The 16,955-nt window shown below is 35.7% G+C and overlaps 1 protein-coding gene across 1 annotated transcript in view; it reads right to left on the bottom strand.

Annotated features, from left to right (window-relative positions):
* The window catches only part of LOC148947778 (uncharacterized), a 192,139-nt gene that overhangs the window by 55,385 nt on the left and 119,799 nt on the right, over positions 1-16,955 (bottom strand). Inside the window, exons 11-12 of the mRNA XM_089096007.1 lie at positions 7,111-7,275; positions 3,602-3,714 (exon numbers count right to left, since the gene is read on the bottom strand). Coding sequence (XP_088952133.1) covers positions 3,602-3,714; positions 7,111-7,275 — 278 coding nt within the window. The remainder of the gene's footprint in view (positions 1-3,601; positions 3,715-7,110; positions 7,276-16,955) is intronic.

Genomic DNA, 16,955 nt, shown 5'->3' with positions numbered 1-16,955 from the left:
TTGGTGTTGAGGTATCCGAAAAAGCTCTAAAGTAAAGTTGTGGGTGAAAAGGATGGGTACTTCAAGTTGGAAAATGTGTTTAGAAGGAACATTAAGAAAATAAGTTGCTCTTAAATTCCATTTGAAAGTTTATTTTTAGTGTTCAGTTGTCACAAAAACTATAAAGTAAAGCTATGGGTGAAAAGGATGGGTCCTTCAAGGTGGAAAATGAGCTTAGAAGGGACATTAAGAAAGGGGTTTATTGTGAAATGATTTTTGAAAGGTATTTCTTGTTTTTGGGGTATCCAAAAAGATGTAAAGTAAAGTTGTGGGTGAAAAGAATGGATGCTACAAGTTGTAAAATGGGTTTAGAAGGGAAATTAAGAAAGGAACTTGCTCTGAAATGTTTTTTGAAAAGTATTTCTTGATGTTGAGGTATCCAAAACCTGTAAAGTAAAGTTGTGGGTGAAAAGGATGGCTACTTCATGTTGGAAAATGGGTTTAGAAAAGACATTACGTAAAGAACGTGCTCTGAAATGTATTTTGAAAGGTATTTCTTGGTGTTGTAGTATCCAAAAAACTGTAAAGTAAAGTTGTGGGTGAAAAGGAAGGGTGCTTCAAGTTGGAAAATGGGTTTAGAAGGGACATTAAGAAAGGAACTTGCTCTGAAATGCTTTTGAAAGGTATTTCTTGTTGTTGAGGTATCCAAAAAGATGTAAAGTAAAGTTGTGAGTGAAAAGGATGGGTACTTAACTTGTAAAATGGGTTTAGAAAGGACATTAAGAAAGGAACTTGCTCTGAAATGTCTTTTGAATGGTATTTCTTGGTGTTGAGGTATCCAAAAAGCTGTAAAGTATAGTTGTGGGTGAAAAGGATGGATGCTTCAAGTTGAAAAATGGGTTAAGAATGGACATTAAGAAACGAACTTGCTCTGAAATGACCTTTGGAAGGTATATCCTGGTGTTGAGGTATCCAACAAGCTGTAAAGTAAAGTTGTGGGTGAAAAGGATTGGTATTTCAAGTTGGAAAATGGGTTTAGAAGGGACATAAAGAAAAGAACTTGCTCTCAAATGTCTTTGAAAGGTATTTCTTGGTGTTGAAGTATCTAAAAAAACTTGTAAAGTACAGTTTTAGGAGAAAAGAATGTGTACTTTAAGTTGGAAAATGGGCTTAAAATTATCATTAAGAAAAGAAGTTGCTCTGAAGTGTCTTTTGAAAATTATTGCCTGATGTTGGGGTATCCAAACAGATATAAGGTGAAGTTGTGGTGAAAGGTTTGGTGCTTCAACTTGTAAAAAAGGGTTAAGGAATGACATTATGAAAGGAACTTGTTCTGAAAAGATATAATAAAGTGCACAAAAAATTATTGACACACTGGGGCGGGGCCTCTTGGCGGACCGGGGGCGGACCTGGGGGTCTGTGGGGGGCCCTTGCGGGCCGGGTGGTCCTTTGGGAGCCCTGTGGACCTTTGGGGACCGGGGGAGGGCTTTGGGGGCCCGAGGAAGTCCTTTGGGGGTCTGGGGGCCCTTGAGGGCCGGGTGGTCCTTTGGGAGTCGGGGGGACTTTTGGGGACCGGTGGGTTGCTTCGGGTTGGGGGTTTGGGGTTGGGGGCCCTTGGGGTTTGGGATATGGTGATCGGAGCCCTTTGGGGTTGGGGTAGGGGGATCGGTGCCCTTTGGGGTTGGGGTAGGGACCTCACGACACTGTTCAAATGGAACTTGTGTATTATGACGACCACAGAGTTTCACCTTCAAATCCTCTTCCAAAATCATCTCTTAAAATCATCTTTTAAAATATCTCTAACTGTTTCGCAGAAATAATTCCCTAAAATTTCTAAAACGGTTTCGCCCAAATAATCCCTAAACGTAATTTCAGCGTGTTCCTATTGTTTTTGGCATCTCTGCGCTGTCACATTTGAAATTACTAAGAAACCTGATTCCCGTGTTAATCTATTCATCTTTAAGATTTTTCTTGGAGAATTGTTGCCATGGCAAAGTTTTATTAATATCTTTTGGAGTTCGACCAGTAGAATTGTTTCCGGGGCGAAGACATTAATGACTTGGATCTATTCCTGGAGAATTGTTTCTAGGCGAAGTTTTAGAATTGTTTCCGGGGCAAAGTATTAATGACTTGGATCTATTCCTGGAGAATTGCTTTCGATTAACCACGTGTTCTCCCTAGGGACTCTATGTCCATTTTTGGTGTACTGACAGAGTTAGACTAAATTGTAGGTGGCAGCAGGGGTGAGCGAGACGAGTCAATAAGGCCTTTCTACTAACGTCAATATCAGAAATGGTATTTATACTTCAACAGTTCAAAATTAGTGAAAAAGATGAAATCGTATTGAAAGCAAACAAAAAAGAGAAGGATGATAATAAACATTTTACATATTAAAATTGTAGAATCTCATAAAGCCTTTTCATGAACCTGTTTTTTATAATTATGGCTAATTATCATTAATAGCCCTGTATATGCTCATTAATATATAAAGGGACAGGATAAAAAGAGAGTCAAATTATGATAGTCTTTGGGGGAGAAGTAACTTCTCCTGTACGAAGAAGTTACTCGGAGAAGTACATCGAATTCAGGTGCACGAGCTTTAAAAAAGGTTCGTGAATGGACTGACATGGGCGTGAAAGGTATTAAAAAAAGAGGGATGTTGAGAAGAAACACAAATTGTTTCTCGATTGCAGTTGTGTACTTGGCGGGATCACGAACATTGAAGGCACTGTAACTAGAATAAAATGCTGTCTCAGAATCAAAGACAGTGGATTTATTCTGCTTCATTTTTTTTGCATTTTTGCTAATTCCACCCTCCCACCTGAAAATACCACACCCCCCGAATGAATTCGTGCTTATGTGGTTTTCAGATCTTTCTGGGTAACAATATCAAAAAGGAAAAAGTGCAGTGATGTCAAATTCATAGAAATTCGATTTAGGTGTGAATTAGAAACACGCCTAGGAAAGGGACCAGCACCTTCCCTTTCTTCAAAAACAAGGACTGACTCTGCTGACATGCCCGCATGTTTTTTTACTTTTGGATCACTAAGATGATGACATAAAGGACTGAAAACCATCTCCAGCTGGATGAATATTATCAAAGTGATGTTCACCTATCATTAACATGTTGGCTTTTGAAAAATTTGAGCTTGACATATTAAAAATGTCTAGTAAACTTATCAAAAGTCCCGAAAAGAAACCAAGAAAAGGAACAATAGAAAACTGTCAAGGGGCTTAGGCACTTATGTGCACATTTCAAATACTAGGTAAGGGCAGATACCTTTTTGTACTGCAACATTTGTGTGTGTGTAGTTGTTTCTTAATAAGTTTTCAGTATTTTCCTCGTTCTAAAGGGGAAAGTTTGTTTTTAATTGATTTAAGTAACAGCAAAAACAAAAATAGTTTACCTAATCTAACCTCTTGCGTAATTTTGAGCATGCAGCTTTGCTTCTTTCTTTTATTTCAGAATTCACAACTTGAGTCAATTTCGTTTTTGTCATCTCAGTCAGTCATCTTTCGTTTGAAAAATACTGCATAAAGAAATATGACTCAAAATAGGAGGGTGGCTTAATAAAATACACGAAGAAAAAAATGCCATAAAACTAATTAAACATCAACTTACTTGTCTATCATAGTGGTCCAATTATTTTGAAGCCATTCTACTGGATGGTTCACACCACATTGTGCAAGAGCTATGCGAACATCATCTGGACCAAACCCTTGATCAGCTGCTTCCTAAACATGAAAGAAAATTCAAAGACTAAAAACTTTCTCATAAGTCAACAAAACTTCTGAACAAATTAAGAGGCCTAAGACTACCGCTGCTCTTCTTTGAAAAGTATTCTGACCCCCCCCCCCCGTGTTATATTTTGAGTACCTGCAAAAATGGGGCTCAAAAATACAATTCTGAATTTAATATAAATAAATTTTGAATTTCATAAGAAAGGAATCGACAATTGACAAACTTTCTCTGAGAAGTTCCAATTATTGTAGTATAGAATAGTTTCAATAAAAAATTTTGTTCATCGGATGCTCTTAAAAGCAGTTCAGGAAGTGTCAAGCCACCCAATGGAATAGGGGGAGGGTCGAAAAGGGAATCTAGAAGATTGGTTTTTGCAGGTATTCTTTGCAGTTTAGCTCATCGTTTACAGAGAAAAAGGATATGTAGATATCTGTATCAAAAACAGAGAAGAAGATTCAGTCTGTAACTGACTACGGTGGTTCTGAAATATAATAGTAATATTTGTGAGAACAAAATCATTTCTTTTGATCCTGATGAAGATGTCTTTATTCTGGAAAAAAAATCTATCTCAAAATAATTTATAATCAGACTGTTCATTCCTGAGGGCGTCCCGAGTTGTGTCTCTTGGCAATTCAAGGTCACAAAAGTTAGTCATTATGAGTAAAATCAGCGCCAAGAAATCTTGAGTGTTTTTTCCAGTTTCAAGTTTTAAATTTGCTCTCTACTTCCAGAAAACTGTGTTCTTCTGTTTTTTGTCTTAATAAAGAACTTGTGTTTTGAAAATACAAATAAACTTGACAAAATGTTCCTTTTCTATAGTTAGATAGTTATACCAAAAATGGGTTCTCATGAGTATTTTTAATAAATCGTTAAACATAAGGTTCACTCTTGGATTTATTCGAACTTTTCCATGAACGCATTCTAAGAAGCATTAAAATGCAATGAATTCTACTACAGCCTCTATTGATCATAGGGATGTGTTGACATAATTTATTTTCTTTTCATCATTTATTTGACTGAGTTAATCTGGCTGCGGTTTAGTTTAAATCGTTATCAATGAATATTAGCCTTATTTAATGATGAAAAGATTTTTAGTACTTTATAAAAGCTTCTTACTCTAACTATACAGCTCTAGTGATTCAGGAGTCACTCTGAAAGACTTGGGACAAAAAGTTGAACTTTAGCGTAAAGAGCATGGAATTGAGGAGGGATTGCTCCCCTCATATACGGAATAATTTCTGTTCGTTTTAAGTCTTAATGTTGCACCTTAGCTTCAGTTGGAAAAACTTTTTTGTATTTAATTTCTGACCCTTTTCCAAATAATGCCGAGAAATCTGCCTCCCATCTCCACACCCCCTCCCACCAAAACATCCTCCATGGAAAGTTCCTCAAGTGTAAAATATCACCCCCTAGCTAATCCAAATTCGCTCAAAATGCCCCCCTCCGGAAAATTTCCTGCGGACAATTCCGTCTGAAAAATTGTCCTTTGCCTACTTTTATTTGAAAAAAGACTTGTTTTTATTTAATTTCTGATATTACCTATCGTCCCATACCTATCCCCCCATGGAAAGTTTCTCCAAGGAAAAACCCCCCATAGAGAACCTCTGATGCACAAAGTTCCTCCATGGAGAATTTCTCTCGTGGAAAATCCCTCATCCTTACGGAAAAATTCCCTAGACAATACCAACCCCGCTGAAAATATCCCCATGAAAATTCCTCCAGAGTATCTGCATGTAAAATTGAGTCGGTAAAGAGAAAGTAAAACAAAGTAATAAAAACAATTTCGCATATGAATTCTACGAAATTCCCCCTGTTAAAACACCACCTGAAAAGTTCACCCCCAGGAACTTCCCTCCCTACGGAAAATTCTCTCCGTGAAAAATCCCCCCCAACATAAATTTGCCCCCCCCCCCGAAAAGTATGTATATACTTTCCAATAGCAAATACTATAATTGGCAAATTTCATAACTTACAGTCCTTTTTCCAGGGATTTTGAGAGGTCATGCCATCCCCAGAGGCACAATTATTTGACCTTTCAACAATATTGAACTAAATGCCTATTTGAAAATTTTGATCACATGACTTTGGAAGAAAGGGGATTGTGGAGGGGGGTCAATTACCCTCTGATCTTTTTGTCACTGAAAAAGGATGCTAGAACTTTTAATTTTACTTCGAATGAGCCCTCTCCCGATCTCCTAGAACTATTGGTTCAATTCTTTTGGAAAAAGATACAAAATTCCACATGAAATAGCCCCCAAATGAAACACAGCAAAACAGTTTTTAATAGCATATGATTCATAACGTGGGACTGTCACGATTTATAAAACTCCCTAAAAATCAATTTTACCTTTCATATGAGCCTGGGGTGCTAAGACTTTCAAGTTCCGTTCAAATGAGCCATCATAATAAATCTTTGACCTATGGTTCGATACGATTTCCTCAAAGGAAAAGAAGGAAAAAAAGATACAAAATCCTGCTACCCCTGGCTGGCGTCAATTCACAAAAATTTAAGGTCAGATGGAAAATTTTTTTATATCTTTGGGGGGGGGGAAGGAAAATCAGTGTTGTTTTCAATTTTTTCAATAGAAATACCGCCAAAAGGTTTTTTATAACTTAGGGGGGAGGAAGAAACTAGGGAGCGCAAGCCCACTGACTCCCCTCCCTTTTTCCCCCATTGATACCACTGCTACCCCACTATAAAATCTGATTTTACCTGGTTCTCAAGATGGGGACGACAAAGCTCCAGTTACGAGTTTTCTGCTATAACAAATCGGTTAGCTCAGATTTTGTATCCCTTTCCATCTAGTGCGGGCACTGTTTTGCCCAAAATTGATGTTTTTGCGGCATAAAACAGCCAAAAACAGCACTTTGCTGTGGCACGCTTCATTTCTTTACTGGAGAAGGGCACTGAATATTTTTACTCCCGTCTAAGTCTCTACGACAGTTTACGGCCTTTGATTCGATAAAATCAACTCGAAAAAAAATTTAGAAAAAAAAGACACATCAGTGCTACCAAGTAAAGGATATTCAACAATGGAAATTTTAATGGTGTATTTTTTACTTCGATTGAATGTCATATTTGAGGCGTTGTAGACTTTGGAAATTTTCTAAAATTCCGTTTTGTACTTACAAATTACTGTTCAGCTAGATCTGAATGCTATATAACGTTGCCAAATTAGTTTCAATAGAGAACTACTTGTCGCTTGACAGTTTCTTTAAAAAGTCAATTTTTTAAAATTTGGTTACTAAGGTTCGTCGCTCACTCTTTATCAGGTTACAGCTACTACTGCAACACTAAATTTCTGTCTAGTAGGTGGCGGCTACTACTCTAATCATGAAAATATGTAATACATAAGTTCTGGAAATTAATGTTGTTCTGATACACTTACTCTAAGCAAATCATTAAGATCTGGGGGCCTTCTTTGCTTGTAATCAGGAATGGCACCAGAGCTGACGTCTTCAAAACTACTAAAGAGGCTTGGATATTCATCTTCTCTGTTTTCTTGGGTGATATGACTCCTAGAATCGGTGCCATAAGAGCTTAAGCTTCCAGTCTACAATACGATTGAGAATAAGCAGGTAAATAGCCTATTGACTTATCACAAATGAATACGATCTAAATAATTTGTTTGACGAAACAGGCTAGATGAAATAATCAAACAATAAAAAATGGGCACAAACGAGGAAAAATTTTCAGTTAGTGAACAAAATAGTGAAACGGCATATATTTCGTCAGACTGTTACTAAGCTGTCCTATGGCAAGAAGATGGTTTAGAAAAACCAAAATGAGATACTGAAAACACCAAATATTGCCAAAAAACAAATCATATGTTTGGAGGCACAGAGTGCGCTAGTGGCCTCCACAACTTCTCACCAATCCCAATACCGCCGTCCTCACTTTGACGGTTATTTATGATGTTTGTGGTGGATATGATGATGTACGTCACACTTTAATGTACTAAAAAAAATATTGAGAGACAGCGTGCATATTTGGAGGATGCTTGTATTAAATATTTTAAAGCTTTTTCTTTAAGGTGCATTATTGGTTCTGCTGATGCTCCATAGTGGGCAAGAAAACAATCAGTCCAACTACTGGCAATTTTTATTGAGTTGACAAACTTTAGGGACATAATTGGACCTAATATTTTTTTTCTGTAATGCATTCGATTTTTTTTATACATTTTATTTTTGATGTAAATTTTGGTTCTGCCTACAATGTTGGTTGAATTTCAGTTGCTCTGTTGGTGAGAAGAAGACAGTGATAGCCTCTCTACAAATCGTAAGCTGAGAAGCTACCCTGGTCATGTTCAAGAAAGTTCTCTATAAATTCAAGCTTTTGGTATTGTTGTGAAATATCTTCAAGAGCTGTGTGCTTGGATACATTGTTTATGCCACGTGTGCAGTGGGCAACAGCCCAGAAGCCCTATCAACAACAACGACAACAGTCAATAGGTCTGTGTGCACAGGCCAAAGAGGCGTGGGGGAAGAGATCTATTCTAAGGTAGATTTGTGGGGAATGAGTTGGGTTGTTCGATAGGGATGAGAGCGGACGGGCTACCACTTGGGGAAAGAAAAGTATATGAGTCAGATCAAGCAGAAAAACGGCCCTTACTTTTACCCAATGTGTGGGGTGTTGAGGAATATCTTTTACATTTTGTAGAGTAATGCTAAAAATAGGTATTAGTACTTACATCAGGACCAGGCGTTTTTTGCCTCACCTGCCTCCTGAAATTAAGATATTTCAGGGAAATTTGTTCGGCCATAAAATTCCCAGCAAAATACCAGGTATATTTAAGGAAATAATTTTTTAGGAATGCTTTACTGACAATAATTAATTGAATAAGAACCATAAGAAAAATGATTTTGGGAAAATTCAAAAGACTTAAAAATCCCTGAGACTAGAGCTAAACCATTAAGGTCAATTTTTAGGTTTATTTGGGATTGCCCTTGCAAATTTATGTGTTAGATATGAAGTAATAACGGTTGTTGGGTGGAGTCTTGACCGTTTTGAAAAAAGTGATTCAAAAAAAAAAAAAAATCAGCCTAGAAAAGCATTTATTTAAGGAGAAACATTTGTGCTATTCTATTTAGTTTTACAAATTTTAAAAGCATCCTTTTTTGTCAAAAACTTTCCGGTTGATTCTATTTCATTTTTGAAGCTATCTCTTTAGTTTCCTTCAGTAATCGATGGAATTGGTGAGTCAATAAATGAGTTACCAATTATAAATAAGGAAGGATTAGATTTAAAAGCAAGGATTTTTTTGTGAATATTGCCTACACATTAGACATAAGAATTAAAATTGAATTTTTGAATACACTTATACACAAAAAAAAAGTTCTGAAAGTCTGAGCTTCATTTCATTTTGTATTAAGATGACGGAAATGATAAGCTATTCAAAATATATTTAATTTCTCTAAAGCGAAAATAACAATCTAGCCATTGGGAGTTGGAAGGAGTGGCAATCCCACTTTTATTTGCAATTATTTCTCTTCGTTTTAGATTTCATCTATTCGTTTATAATAATTTATTTTGTCTTTGAGTTCAGCTTAATTGTTTATTTAATTTTTTGTTTAATTTAGATTTCCTTTATTAATCTTCATTAAAAATAGTTTTTTAGTTCATGTTAGTTAACAGTCAAATAAATTGGCACAAATGTTTAATTTCAGTTCAGAATGTTTACCTTTGTGCAAAATAAATGTTTACATTAAAAAAAATTAAGGTTACAGGTTTGGTTTATGACAGGAGGTCATAACAATTGCGTCATACAGCTTTTCGAAGGAAACAATTACAGCCAAGACTGCTAGACTGTATTGCCAGCCAAAATATCCAAGCTTTTTACGTAAAAATAGTCAACTTAGTACACCTTATCATGATTGTAGCAGTAGCTATAACCCATTGAAGAGCGAGCCACGGCCCATAGCAACCTAGATTTTAAAAACGCGCTAAGAGAAAACAAAACAAAATTTTCTAGAGAAAAAATTGCCATTTATATTTGATTCAGTAACGGTAGCTTTTTTATATTTTAATCTTAAAAGTGACATGCGAAACCAAATTTATGGAATTTCGAAACAGAGTCTTAAAATTAAAGCCCTGCCCTTTGAAAAACAAGGAAAATCGCCCTTTTGCATAGAAAGTTCTAAATGTTCTGTTTTTTTTCCAGGGTGATTTTTCATTGCCTAGAATCCTAGACAGGAAGTTTAAAGCCCCCAATCTTGACAAGCCACAGCAAAGTGGTGTTATTTGTCACTTTGTGGGTGCTTCAGAATAGCAAAAAGTATGAAAAAACAATATCAAACAAGTCGTCATATTCTAGTAGTTAGGATCTGATGTTGTAATCATGGTGACCAAGCTCCAAATCCTCGTTTTATTTTTTTTTAATAGGTATTCAGTTTCCAGTGACCCACTTTAAAAAAGAAGAATAAGAAAAGAAGAAGAAGAAGGCCTTCCTTGCAAAAAGGGTGATTTTCCTTGTTGTTCAAGGTGGGGATTGTAGTTATCCTGTACAGGGTTTTAGATCCTGGCAATTCCAATCGATAAAATTTTAATTTCTAATGTCACCTCTTCTAAAATGTCAAAGTCCAAGAAGAAAAAAAAATTAAGTATACTCTTCAAGAGAAGCTTAAAATACTTCGCAGCATTGCGGCAGAAATGTTGCAATAGTAGTAACATGAATTTCCGTGAATTATATTATCTATATATGTTGGAACTCTTTTGATGTCCTTCAGCTTGCTAAAATATTCCATGAAGCATAATTACATTTGTTATCTACAACTCCTCAAAGATACTAAGGAGACTATGCCCCGTGAATTCCTTATGTAATTAAATAAAAAAACAAGTTTTTTTAACTGAAAGTCAGGAGAGACGTTAAAACTTAAACCGAACAGAAATTATTCCTTAGAGGAGTGGGGCTGTCCCCTCCTCAACGCTTCGCTCTTTACGCTAAATTTTTTTATTTCTAAACAAAAATATGGTTGTGAAAAAGTGAAACTTTCGCGTAAAAAGCAAGGCGTTGAGGCGGGGACAGCCCCTTTCCTATACGGAATAATTTCTGTTTGTTTTAAGTTTTAATGTCGCTCCTTACTTTCAGTTAAAAAAACTTGTTTTTTTTTATTTAATTTTTGAACGTTTTTGAATAAATACAGGTTTTGATCTTGGCCCACACTACATGAATAATTAAAACAAAATTTTCATATTAATTTACTTTTATTTGGTTAAATGGCTTTCTCGAAACTTGTTTCATTTTATTTACGAACGTTTTTGTTAGTAATAAATATACATAACTTACGAACTAACTTACGTAATGAACTTTTATAGTCATAGGTTTTTAATAAGTATACTAGCGGGTTCGGCCCCTTAGTCAATACCTTGCTCTTTAAGCGAAAATTCGAATTTTGTTTCAATTCTGTAAAACTGACCCCTTAATCACAAAGGCCGTTAACTAGAATAAACAGCTCTCACGAAAGTACTAAAAAATCTTTGGCTTAAAGAGTGAGGTATTGACTAGGGGGTGAACCCAATCATATATGTAATATTTTCTGTTCGTTTAAAGTTTGATGTTGCTGCTGTTGCAGTTGAAAACTTTGTTTTTTTATATTTAATTTCTGATCTTTTTTATTAATGCCGGGAAGTCCGGTGTCCCCTTCATAGCAATGTCCCTTCCCCCATGAAAACTTCCTTAATGGAAAGATCCTCCCATATAACCCCCGACCCCCCCCCCCTACTACCAGGAAAAATCTCCCCTGAAAACGTCTGTACTGTATACTTCCCAATAACCAATACTATATGTTAACATTGGGTAAAGTTCATAACTTTCAGCCCTCCTCCCGGGACTTTCGGGGGATTAAGTCATCCTAAAAGACATGCTTATAAAATTTTCGAACATGCTGAACAAAATGGCTATCTCAAAATTTTGATCAGGTGACTTTAGGAAAAAAATGAGCGTGGGAGGGGGCCTAGTTGCCCTCCATTTTTTTTGGTCACTTAAAAAGGGCACTATAACTTTTAATTTCCATTCCAATGAGCCCTCTCACGATATTCTAGGACCACTGGGTCAATACGATTACCTCTGGGAAAAAAAAAATAAACACCCACCCGTGATCTTTCTTCTGGCGAAAAATGCAAAATTCCACATTTTTGTAGATAGGAGCTTGAAACCTCTACAGTAGGGTTCTCTGACACGCGGAATATGATGGTGTGATTTCCATTCAGGTGCTATAACTTTTAGGGGGTCTTTCCCCCTTTTTTCGAAAATTTGGCTGATTTTACTTATATATTTGAAATCAGCAATAAAATCCGATTCTTTTGATGTATCTATTTGTATCAGAATGCCGTTTTCTAGAGTTTCGGTTACCATTGAGCCGGGTCCCAATAACCAATACTATATGTTAACATTGGTTAAAGTTCATACCTTTCAGCCCTCCCCCTGGGGGCTTCAAGGGATTAAGTCATCCTAAAAGACAGCTATAATATTTTCGACCATGCTGAACAAAATGGCTATCTCAAAATTTTGATCGGGTGACTTTGGGAAAAAAATGAGCGTTGGAGGGGGCCTAGTTGCCCTCCATTGTTTTGGTAAATTAAAATGGCACTAGAACTTTTAATTTCCGTTCAAATGAGCCCTCCCACGATTTTCTAGGACCACTGGGTCGATACGATCACCCCTGGGGAAAATAAAGAAAAGAAAAAAAAAAAAAATAAACAGGCATCCATAATATTTATTCTGGCAAAAAATGGAAAATTCCATATTTTTGCAGACAAGAGATTAAAAACTCCGTAGCATAGTTCCTTGAGGCACGAACTTTGTTGGTGGGATTTATACTTGGACCCAAAAATTTGTAAGGTTACGCTCCCCCATTAACTAAAAATTATACTCATTTTCTCTGGTGTGTAAAGGTTGATATGTCAAACTAATCGCGGTGAAACTTATCTATTGTCAATCAGCATTTAAATATGATTCTTTTGATGTATCTATTGGTATCAAAATTTCATTTTTTAGAGTTTCGGTTACCATTGAGCCGGGTCGCTCCTTACTTACAGTTCGTTACCACGAACTGTTTGACAAAGTTGCCGATTTTTAAAGGAGAGTTTAAGAAAGATACGAAGTTGAACCTATACTTAAAGCCCTGTTTTAACAAAAACTCTATAATTTCTTCACATAAGTTAGAAAGAGATTTCTTTGTAAGGTTTATTGTGTACATTTTTAAAACCCAAAAAATGAAAAAAAAATATATCTTAGATATTTAAATTTTTTCTGTTTCAAATAGTTCGTGGTAACAAACTGTAAGTAAGGAGCGACTCGGTTCAATAGTAACCAAAATTCTAAAAAACAGAATTTTAATATCAGTAGATACATAAAAAGATCAGATTATTATGCTGATTCCAAATATACAAGATTTATCAAATTTAGTGCTACCATCAACAGCTGAGAGCCTGAGACAATTTGCCTGATTTTTAAATAGGGGGGAAACTGTTTCCCGGAAACACCCCTGTAAAATTCAAGGAATGTTAATGGAAATCACACCATCATATTCAGTGTACCAGAGAACTCTACTTCAGAAGTTTGAACCTCCTATATACAAAAATGTGAAATTTTGCTATTCTTGCCAGAAGACAGATCACGGATGCGGGTTTATTTATTTTTCTTTTCTTTTTTTACCAGGGGTGATCGTATTGAAATATCGGTCCTAGAAGATCAGGAGAGGGTGCATTTGAACGCAAATTAAAAGTTCTAGTGCCCTTCTTAAGTGACCAAAAAGATTGGAAGGCAACTGGACCCCCTCCGACATCCATTTCCCCCAAAGTTATCTGAACCAAATTTTGAGATAGCCATTTTGTTCAGTATAATTGAAAGAGCAAATAATTATTTCTTAGGTATAAAATACCCCCCCCCCAGTCCGTAGGGAGAGGCTTGTAAGTTATAAATGTGCCCATTGTTTACGTATAGCATTTGTTAAGACATTTTTCGGAGGGGGGGCGTACTTAGGGTGGATTTCTATAAAGAGAATCTTCTTTGGGGAGGGATATTTAATAGGGGGGGGGGGTTGAATTTTCCAGGGGAAATGTTACACGGGGGGATTTGACATAATTACTATATGAAATTCTTTTGAATTTTCTTACATCATCTTCGCCAAATTTTATATATGGAGATGTTCCAGGGGAATTATCTGGAGGACATTTTCCGCGTGTTTGGATTTCCGGCAAAATTTCCACGGAAAAAATTCTAAAATGATCGAGAAACCAATTAAAGTGTAAAGTCTTATTCAAATGAATGGATGCTAAGGAGAATTTTTCAGGCTGAATCGTCCGCATTTTATGGGGAAGGGGACTTTCAGCGAGGGTGGAACTGTCTGCAGGAAATTTCCGAGGACGAGTTTTCCGTGAAGGTGGATGTATATTTCACGGAGGGTCAGCCATATTTACCGATATTATTTGAAAAACGATCAGAATTAATTGAAAAAGAACAGGTTTTTTTTAGCTGAAAGTAAGGAGCAACAATAAAAGTCAAGACGAACAGAAATTATTCTATGTATGAAGGGTTGCCCCCTCCTCAATACCTTGCTCTTTACGCTAAAGTTTGACTGTTTGTCCCAATTTTTTAAGACCGGCTACTGAAACAAGGCTACTGACCGGCTACTGAGAAAATTTGCCTTATTTTCGAAAAAAGGGGCTGTCCCCTCCTCAACGTTTCGCTCTTTGCGCTACAGTTTGACTCTGTCTCACAACTTTATTTTTTAAAACAATAAAAAACTTTAGCGTAAAGAGCGAAGCGTTGAGGAGGGGACAGCCCCTTTCATATACGGAATAATTTTTCTGTTCGTTTTAAGATTTAATGTCGCTCCTTACTTTCAGTTAAAAAAAACTTGTTTTTTAATTTAATAAAAGTAAAGAGCGGCATCAAAACTTGGAACGATCAGTAGTTATGCCGCACACACGGGAACTTTACACCCAACTGTTTTATGCTCAGCAAAAGGCTAAGAAAGACTGCTCAGCAAAGGGGCAATGGGATTAAGATTAAAATTGTGGCGGTAGCCTTAGTTTTATTTGTGGTAATTTTAATTTCTGCTTGTTTTGAGCTTGACCAGATAATGTATTTTATGCCTGTTTGTCTAGGTTTCACTTATTCATTCATAGTAAATTTTTTTAAATTTGAATTATTATTCTACTCTATTTAAATTATAACTTTACTTTTTATTAAGTTGTAATATGATTCTTTACTTTTAATTGAATAAATTATTTTTGGGGGAAAATGCTTTCTTGAATTAATTTATATTGAAGAAAAAACTAATCTAACGAAACAAATTTTTGAAACGTACAAAAAAGAATTGTTTGGCTAATATATTAAGAAATTGTCTTTCTGAATTTCATAACCGTGATTTTGATTTACGTGAACATTTATAATTCAATTTTTTGCACGTTTCACTCGGTTAAGAAAAATCACCATTGCTTTTTTTACTTTTTGTTTTTTTTTATATTTTATTTACTTTGTTACCTTATTTTCTGTTTACCACTTAAGAATGAAGAAAGCTCAAACGTGATTTTGGGTACGAACTTCAGTTAAAACACTTAAAATAACCATTATATAAATAAATAAACAAAAAACATTTAATTGTCCTTCACTGCGAACAGCACTTTTTCTTAATTTTGTCAAGCATTAATTCAATTCCAGCAGTTTTCTTGTGAATTTACAAAGTTAAGAGACAATGAAGTGCTCTATGTTAAAAACCTGATTTAGACAGATCTGAGTAGGAAAGATTTGTGCTAAGAATTAAGTCTCATTAAAAAATTTGTTATGTTTTCAGAGATGAGGGGACACTAGACATAAAATAGAAATATTTCACTAATGTTCCCAATACTAGAAATTCTAGGAACTGTACAAATTCTTTGTGTCTTCGAAGATACTTGTTTAGTTTTTAAGAATAAATTCCAAAGAAAAACATCCGGCAATACAGGTGTTCCAGGAACCCACTGTGGCTAAGTTGAATGTCAAGCGCCTAAAATTTTCAATATCAACAGTAGAATTCCTTCACACTTCTCCAACAACTCTCAAAATATACAATACTGTTTTCTTGAGAACCACAATTACCAAGAAAAATCAGTCTTTACTGAAAGTTGAAAAGATGAAGTGGAAACTTGGCCTTGGTTTTATATTTTGCATTCTTTGTGTTTCTGCTGAAGAACTGTTAACAAATGACATTTACTCGGATATTATTAAGAATGCGACAACTGACGAACCGTTTAGTGACGTGACTCCACCATTTGCTGAGGAAACCAATTTACCCGCTTTATTTGACTCAAGTACAACAACGGATCCGATAGCCTTTACAGAAAATTTACAATTTGACGATATGCAGGATAATTTTTACATTGAGCCAATTGTCGAGCATTTTGAAGATTTGCCATTTACAATACCTCCTATTAGAATGCCTGGTGAGGACGATAACAACAGTGACTTAACAGAAAAGCGTTCAGTCCTTTTCAAAGACGATGAGTCAGTAACGTTTGAAAAAAGGGTTGACAATAAAAGTTCGGACGATAAAGGTGACCAGCAAGAATTCCGTTTAATGGAGGACTCTTTGCCCACATCCAGTGATCTAATGAGGACTTTGACCTCAGATTTGTTTGTATACTTTGACACAAAAATGAAAGTAATTGAAGACAATTTAGTTGCAAAACTAAGTGACCTTGAAACAGAGGTGATTCATATGAAAACTATAATTGGAGAAAATGGACAGAGTTTAAAAAATATTGAATACGACTTAGATAATATAAAGCATATGATTGACGATAATAAGAATAATAATCGAGAAACTACACGATATTTATATACAACTGCCCAACTTGTTCGAGGAGATTTGCATATTTTCCTTGAAAATATTAACCGAACGGAAGAACAACTTAAAACAATATATCAAGAAACGAAAATCTTAAATTCACATATTCACAATGAGTCATTGGTTTTAAATCTTGACGGAATGAACAAGGTTCAAAGTGACATATCGAGTATTGCAAGTAAATGTGAATTTACAGCTAATCAATGCCAAGAACTGTTGAATGATTTCGAATCTGCCTCTAGAATCATTACAGGTGAAATGCCTCGAAAGTTTAGTGAAATTACCGAGGATTTAAAAAGTGGTATTTTATGGCTAGCAGCTAAGGTAAATAGCTCAAGCACCATGCTAAGTGACCGAATTTTCATGCAAGAAAGTGCTTTACAGCAAGTGGAATCAACTTTCC

Source organism: Artemia sp. Qi Xiang Cuo, chromosome 10 (assembly GCF_049724085.1).
Source record: "Artemia sp. Qi Xiang Cuo chromosome 10, ASM4972408v1, whole genome shotgun sequence".
Classification (NCBI taxonomy): Eukaryota; Metazoa; Arthropoda; class Branchiopoda; order Anostraca; family Artemiidae; genus Artemia; species Artemia sp. Qi Xiang Cuo.
This window is presented reverse-complemented; position numbering and strand designations above follow the sequence as displayed.